The 8,637-nt window shown below is 37.9% G+C and overlaps 1 protein-coding gene across 1 annotated transcript; it reads left to right on the top strand.

The window, feature by feature from the left end:
- The first annotated feature begins 409 nt into the window (after positions 1-409).
- Positions 410-8,164, top strand: LOC143910842 (uncharacterized). Its single transcript, XM_077429440.1, has 2 exons — positions 410-1,077; positions 1,208-8,164. Exon 2 carries the CDS (start codon positions 1,659-1,661, stop codon positions 6,918-6,920), a length of 5,262 nt encoding a protein of 1,753 aa, XP_077285566.1. The 5' UTR covers positions 410-1,077; positions 1,208-1,658; the 3' UTR covers positions 6,921-8,164.
- The last annotated feature ends 473 nt before the right edge of the window (positions 8,165-8,637 follow it).

An 8,637-nucleotide genomic window follows, 5' to 3' on the forward strand; every position in this document is an offset into this window, starting at 1 on the left:
AAAAAATTTTAACCGAAGCTGTGGCATTCTTATATATTGCAGCTAACAGTCCCACATAGGGTTCCGGCACTCCCTGTGTTTTTAGAGCGTTAAGTACTGCATTATGACTAACTGTATCGAAGGCTTTCTCATAATCGACGAAACCTAGGCACAATGGCCGTTGATATTCGTTGGCGCGCTCGATTAGTTCGCCAACTACTTGGAGGTGGTCCATTGTGCTGAAATTTGCCCTAAACCCTGCCTGCTCTATAGGTTGGTTCTCGTCGAGGATATTCTTCAGCCTTTCTGTAATAACTGTTCCGACTTTTGTAATGACGTGTGGCAAACAGTCTTATTAACTGATTGTCGATTGGCATTATTGACGAGTTGGCATTAGTGTCGGCCCAAGCGGAAATACGCGACGGTCGACAGAGTTCGAGCAGACGGCGTACGGACAACTTGTGTTCCGTACGCTCCGCTGAACCACCACGTGCAAATTTTACATTTCAATAAACTACATCAATCCATTATCGAAGTCTTTTCCATGATGGTCACTTCGAACCGGACACCAGTAACCTAGGCCACAACACCAAACGGACAAACCAATAGGAAAAAACGTGGTCGAGAAAAAATGGATGTCAATTAAGAAATCGGTATCGTTCCTTTGTTACTATCCATACCTTTCCAATACTAATAACATGTTTGCTTCTATTTCAGCAATATATTGATTGATGTACAGAGGTACATGACCGCGTGATTGACGCAGAAAATATATAAATAAAAACATAACCTACAAAGACGCATGGGACACAGAGGTAATCCAAAATTATCGGAACGATCACATAAACATCGTAAAGGATATTCAAGTAAGTGAATGTATTCAATCTCAGGCAATCTGTTCAAAAGGCAATCATGTGGGTAGGTCAGTTTTTAAAATATGTTTTAAAGTATAACAATTAATTAACGCGATTGTATAAAATAATATCGCGCTACGAAGGAATGTTTCATCGGTCGCATCGAATTTCGTATTAAAAGTGTAAAATCAGATGTAGTGTAAAATTAGCAAAGCACGTGGGGAATTATACTTGTAGCCCCAAAGTGGCTTAAACCAAGTACATACCGGTATATTAATATACCGGCAGATCTCTTTGTTTCTTAATGTGTGTAGAAACTTTCTCCCCCCTCCCCCCTCCACAATAAATGTGGAATTATACTTGTAGCCCCAAAGTGGCTTAAACCAAGTACATACCGGTATATGCATATCGGTAGATCTTTGTTTCTTAATGTGTGTAGAAACACCCTCCCCCCCCCCCCCCTTCCACGATAAATGTGGAATTACACTTGTAGCCCCAAAGTGGATTAAATCAAGTACATACCGGCATATACATACATCGGTAGATCTCTTTGTTTCATAATGTGTGATGAAACAGTGGTGATTTAAAATAAATCACAAGACTTGTAGCCCCAAAGTGGTTTAAATCAAGCACCCACCAATTTAGGGTTGTTATTTCTTCCAAAATATGTTGGATAGATTCTGGTGATAATAGTTAAAGTAGAATATTAAGATTCACGGTGAATCATTGAATATTATTACCTTATCTCTACGAATAGTTCAATTGACAGCTATAGTAGAGAATAACTGTATTTATGAGACGAAATAGTGCAACTTTCTGAAACAAATGTCAAGTGCTGAAAACGAGGAAATAGAAGCTTCGACTTCCAAGTCGCATAAAGGTCGAAATCCAACTAGGGACGTAGAACCTATTAGAGACAGGTCAAGCTCTAGAATACATCAGACTCGAAGTCAGACTCAATCGATAAAAACATTAGCGAAAGAAAATAAAGTAGAAGTTACAATGGCGTCAATAGAATTAAGGTATTCGGGCGCGTTTAAAAGACTACAGGAGAAAATAGACAGAATCTCCGAAATAAATGAAGGACAGTATCAATTTATTGAAAAAGCATACGACTATCTCCAAAAACTCCATTATGAGTATTTAGACAACCTCACAGATATAGAGCAGGCGGATCAAATAGACGAAGAGTTCTACATGATTACAATGACAATTAAAAATCTTAAAGCAGCATTAGATTGCCAATCCTTTCAAGATAGTAAACTAAAGGTAGAGCAAGCAACAATTAAATTTGCTAGAGATAAGTTACCGACGTTAACCATTCCCACATTTCAGGGAGATCCATCTGAATGGCAATCGTTTCAACAAGCTTTTAAGAATATAATAGGAAACAAAACGGAATATTCGAATGTCACGAAATTGCAATATTTGCATCAATCCTTAATCGGTCCCGCTTTGGCAGCTGTATCAGGTTTAGATATTAGCTCAGACAATTACGAAATAGCTTGGAGTATTTTAGACAAGCAATATAATTTACCAAGACTTAATCTCAAAACTAGGATTAATTCACTTTGTGACTTAAAATTAATCACAAGAGAATCACATATCGAATTGAGAAATCTATTGAATCAGGTAACAGTGTGTATTAAAAACATTGAATCGTTGGGTTACGCGAGAGAAATTTTAGATCCATGGGTAACATGTTTAGTTCTAAGGAAATTACCTTTTAATCTAGTAAGAGACTGGGAAATATCGCTGGTTAGCAGAGAAATGCCACCATATGAAAGTTTAGAGACATTCTTGCAGAATAGATGTAATGTATTACAATCTACTGCATCTGTAACTACGGTGAAGGAATTCCCTCATAGTCGTCAAAGAATCATGAGAACTCATGTCGCGAACAAAAACCCATCAAGTAAGGTAAACGCATGCGCATTCTGTCGGAATAATCATTTCATAGGCAAATGTGATAAATTCAAAGCAAAATCCAGTATGGAAAGAAATGAATTCGTTAAATCTAATAACATGTGTTTTAAATGTTTAAATTCATCGCATAAGATAACAAATTGCAAGTCTAACTATAATTGCTTAAGGTGCAAACAAAACCATCACACTTTGTTGCATCAGGACGATACATTTAGTTCCAATAATACGGGAAGGAAGTCAATTAATGCTCATTCTACTCATTTCTCTCAAAGGGAGATAATTTTACCGACGGTACAAGTAGACATTATAACGTCCAATGGAACGGTCGTTAAGGGTCGCACATTATTAGATTCCGGCTCACAAGTCAACTATGTTACCACATCTTTCGCTAAGAAGAATAACTTCAAATTAGAGAAAATCTCTCAAAAAATTGTAGGTATCGCTAATCAAGAAAGTAGCATTCGTCACATCACCAAGGTGACCATAAGGTCTTCAACCACTAATTACTCAACCAAAGTGTTGTGTTTGGTATTACCAGAAATTACTGGCGAAATTCCAACTGTGAAACTGGATCAACAGTTAATTTCAATACCAGCGGGAATCAAGTTATCAGATCCCCTTTGGAATAAACCGACGCCAATCGATTTATTGCTCGGCGCCGAGATTTGCGTTCATGCTATGAAAGCAGGAACCATCCAGTTAGGAAAAGGTATGCCTATCTTAAAGGATACCGAATTCGGATGGACAATAGTTGGTCCATATCCCGAAGTAAATAATGCTCCAGGGAAGAGCCACATAGGCTTAAGTCAATTAGACAGTCACATTCAAAACTTTTGGATGATCGACCAGGTTCCTATGGTAAAACATCAATCTCTTGAGGAGAAAAGATGTGAGGAACATTTCCAAGCACACACATCACGAGATAAAAACGGTAGATTTTGTGTAGCTTTACCATATAAAAATTCCCCGGTAGTATTAGGAAGTTCATTACACATTGCGGAGAAAAGACACAAAACTTTGGAAAGACGTTTTTTAGCCAATAATAATTTAAAAATGGAATACAATAAAGTTTTAGAAGAGTACATAAATTTAGGACATATGTCAGAGTGTGAACCTCCGGAGGCACATGAGGTTCATTGTTATTTACCTCATCACGTCGTGGTTAAGGAGTCTAGCCTTACCACTAAATATCGTGTAGTTTTTGATGCGTCCGCAAAGACAACGTCTAATATCTCACTAAATAATATTTTGATGGTGGGACCTAGTGTCCAATCAGATTTGTTAAGTTTACTACTCAACTTTCGACTCCATAAATACGTGATTACTGCGGATATTAAGCAGATGTACCGACAGATTCAAATAGCAGAGAAAAATAAAAATGTACAACGAATCATTTGGCGAACAGATCCCCAGAGTAAATTCAAGCATTACAAGCTTAATACAGTAACATTCGGAACTGCTTCAGCCCCATTTTTAGCTACTAGATGTCTAAATCAGTTAGCAGAGGAGAATAGAAACAAATATCCCATCGCTAGTAAAGTGATCGAACGTGATTTTTATGTTGATGATTTGCTCACGGGAACTAATACTATTGAAGCTGGTAAATTATTAAAGGTTCAACTGGAAACCATATTATTATCAGCCGGTATGCCCTTAAGCAAATGGACATCGAACAACTCCGATATAATCACGGATGTTAAAGCTGACGATTGTTCAGATTTTAACTTCTCTAACGAATCACACAAAACTTTAGGTTTATTTTGGAAACCGCGGGAAGACGTTTTTGTATTTAAGGTTCAAACCGAAGTCGAGACTGAAAATATAACAAAAAGAAACTTTTTATCAGTAATTAGTCAGATCTTCGACCCATTAGGACTATTATCTCCATTGTTAATTAATTATAAGATATTAATGCAATCTGTCTGGCAACAAACCATTGGTTGGGATGAATTCATTCCTCAGACAATCTTCAAAAAATGGAAAGATTGTCAATTATCCAATACAGTCATGAAACTTTATAAAATTCCTAGATTGATAATACTAAATAATGCCATTAATATACAGGCACACGGATTTTGTGACGCATCCGAGAAAGCTTATGGTGCTTGTATTTATGTAAAATGTACTGATCAATTGGGAAATTCCAAATGTCATCTTGTGTGTTCTCGTTCGAGAGTCGCTCCGCTCAGTTTTGTAACTATTCCGCGTTTAGAGCTGTGCTCCGCTATGTTATTATCAAAGTTAATGAAGTCAACAATAGACCAATTAACAATTCATATTAATGAAAAATATTATTGGACGGATTCAACCGTCGCATTGCATTGGATTAGAGGAGAGTCATGTAAATGGACCACCTTCGTTGCCAATCGAGTGGCCGAAATCCAATCAATATCTCAACCCATTGAGTGGTACCATGTCTCCTCTACAGACAATCCAGCAGATTTAATTTCTCGAGGGACTCAACCATCAGAATTAAATCATAATTCGTTATGGTGGGACGGCCCTAGTTGGTTGAAATTAGACGAATCACGATGGCCTCGAAGACCTCCTGAGATCACAATAGATCTTCCAGAGAGAAGGGTAGTCACTAACGCTACCCTTGTGAGGGAAAATAATTGGATAGATAAATATTCTCATCTTCCAAGACTCCTTCGAGTTTTATCATATGTTCGTCGGCCACTAAGGAATAAACAATTAAACGTTAAAGAAAATAACGAACCGTCCGCTTTAGAATTAAAAGATGCTTTAAATAATTTGATTAGGTTATCGCAAATGGAATCATTTCCATTGGAATATCGTTTGCTGAGCAAGGGACATCCAATTCCCAGTAGCAGTAAATTAGCTAAATTGTCCCCTCTATTCCACGAGAATTTAATTTGTGTTGGAAGTAGACTTCCTCTGGGAACAACTCTATCAACGTCACCCATTATCTTGTCAAATAAGCATAAACTTACACACATGATTGTCCGAGATGCGCACTTGAAATATATTCACTTGGGTACTCAAGCCTTACTGTCGTTATTGCGGCAGACCTATTGGCCATTGGCCGGACATAATACTGTCAAAGGAGTGGTGCGTTCATGTGTCATTTGTTTCAGAAATAAACCACTGTCACACAATAGATTAATGGGATTACTCCCGCTTGAACGTACCACTGCGAATTTTCCTTTCAGTCATGTGGGGATAGACTTCGCAGGACCTTTTCCTGTGAAGAGTGGTTGCAATAAGAATTCTAAGATAATTAAGGGTTACGTTTGTGTCTTTGTGTGTTTTTCCAGTAAGGCAGTTCACTTGGAACTTGTCGGAGACTTAACGAGTTCAAATTTCTTAAATTGTTTAAGAAGATTCGTAGCCAGACGTGGCAGGCCCAATACGATATATTCCGACAATGCTACTAATTTTGTCGGTGCAAGTCGTGAACTCGTTAATTTAGTAAAATTAATTTACGAACGTCCTCATGAGGAGAAGCTACTACGGTATGTAGCCTCCGAAGGGATTCGTTGGAAGTTTAACCCGCCAAGGGCGCCTCACATGGGAGGGCTGTGGGAAGCAGCGGTTAAATCCATGAAGATTCATTTAAACAAGGTGTTAAAGGCCACCACCTTAAATTTCGAATCATTTTGTACGGTATTGACTCAAATAGAAGCTTGCATGAATTCCCGTCCTCTTAGTCCCTTGTCTTCGGATCCACTAGACCTTTTACCCCTCACACCTGGACATTTCTTAATTGGCAGATCCTTACTCGCTCTTCCAATGGAGGTTAAATATAACACTAATGTCCATGCCAATCTGCTTCAGATACAATTGACCACAGCAGCATTTTGGAAACGTTGGTCGGCGGAATATTTACATTCTTTGCAGTTACGACACAAATGGAAGAAGGACTCGAGCAACAATCTGAGTGTGGGTCAAATGGTCCTGTTAAAGGAGGAACACATGCTGCCAACCCGATGGGTCTTGGGTCGAGTCACTAAATTGTATCCCGGACCAGATGGCAGAGTTCGAGTCGTCGACGTCTTTACTGCCAGCGGAGAGTTTCGTCGGTCCAGTCATCTAGTGGCGCCATTGCCGATTCTACCACAAGGACCACTTGACAGGAAGGAAGATCAGCAAGAGGGAGGAGAAACAGCAGCTTCAATTCCGTCAACTTCGGTAGCTTAGTTTAACCCGAAGACACTACCCCCAACTCATATTACTTATTAGATGTAATCATGAGTTTAAATCATTCAATGTTAATAGTAGTACTCCGTAGTTCACTTTAATTGTGTTGTGTGTATAATTTAAGCTATTTTCATTTTAACATTCGGCAGTATATATCTCCGAATTTAATCTAATCATTTTGTCTTTATAATATAAGACTTGTCTCATGTCATCACTCGGAAGGATTATATCCGAGTTTAAAATAAACTGTTCAAATTTGACAGTTAAAATTAGATTCATGATTTGTTAATGTTAGTCTCCAAGCCACACTTAATGGAGCATCTTAAATTATTTCATGTCTACTTAATTATAACCTGCCGGGAGTCATCCGCAGGTCTTATGTTTCTTGTTATGAAAACATAAGTTAACTCTTACTGTTTATAGTATTTATGTGAATCATAGAATAAGTAAATATTATAATACTGAACATTTCAATGTTTAACGTAGAGACATCTATAATCATAGTTCACTTTCATTTCCTGCTTGTAGGAATGAATGAATGACTTTCCAATTTACTTTTAATTTAGCAATGTTTGTGTTACTTATTGATGAAATCAAGTTAACTTAGGAGCATTACACTCACTAATCAAGTTAAGTTGATCGGTAATAGCTGATCTGTATTGACTACTGTAATAGTGTCAACATTGTCTTGTCTAAGTTAACATCAAGATGAGGAATGCTTAAATTTTAAACCATATACAGTCCACTCTCTCTTCTTTAAAGTAAACTTATCTTGTAATGCTTATTCACAGCTTCAAAGGAGATTTCAAAAATTTTAATGTAAATAGAAACAACATTCACCAGAGGTATACCTATAAGTTGAAATATTACTGAACCAATAAATTGATTTTATCCTCACACTGGATGAGGCAAAGGTTTCATTATTCACCCTCTATTTAATTATTTTAAGAGCTATGATTTATTGTAAACGACTCGTCAGTAATGCTGTAACTCTGTAGAATAACTGTATTGTTCAACAGTTTTCCTATGTGGGACTATGTTCCGACTTTTGTAATGACGTGTGGCAAACAGTCTTATTAACTGATTGTCGATTGGCATTATTGACGAGTTGGCATTAGTGTCGGCCCAAGCGGAAATACGCGACGGTCGACAGAGTTCGAGCAGACGGCGTACGGACAACTTGTGTTCCGTACGCTCCGCTGAACCACCACGTGCAAATTTTACATTTCAATAAACTACATCAATCCATTATCGAAGTCTTTTCCATATATTCACCCTCTATTTAATTATTTTAAGAGCTATGATTTATTGTAAACGACTCGTCAGTAATGCTGTAACTCTGTAGAATAACTGTATTGTTCAACAGTTTTCCTATGTGGGACTATGTTCCGACTTTTGTAATGACGTGTGGCAAACAGTCTTATTAACTGATTGTCGATTGGCATTATTGACGAGTTGGCATTAGTGTCGGCCCAAGCGGAAATACGCGACGGTCGACAGAGTTCGAGCAGACGGCGTACGGACAACTTGTGTTCCGTACGCTCCGCTGAACCACCACGTGCAAATTTTACATTTCAATAAACTACATCAATCCATTATCGAAGTCTTTTCCAATAACCTAACAGTCTTATTAACTGATTGTCGATTGGCATTATTGACGAGTTGGCATTAGTGTCGGCCCAAGCGGAAATACGCGACGGTCGACAGAGTTCGAGCA

This window comes from Arctopsyche grandis, chromosome 4 (assembly GCF_051622035.1).
Source record: "Arctopsyche grandis isolate Sample6627 chromosome 4, ASM5162203v2, whole genome shotgun sequence".
Lineage (NCBI taxonomy): Eukaryota > Metazoa > Arthropoda > Insecta > Trichoptera > Hydropsychidae > Arctopsyche > Arctopsyche grandis.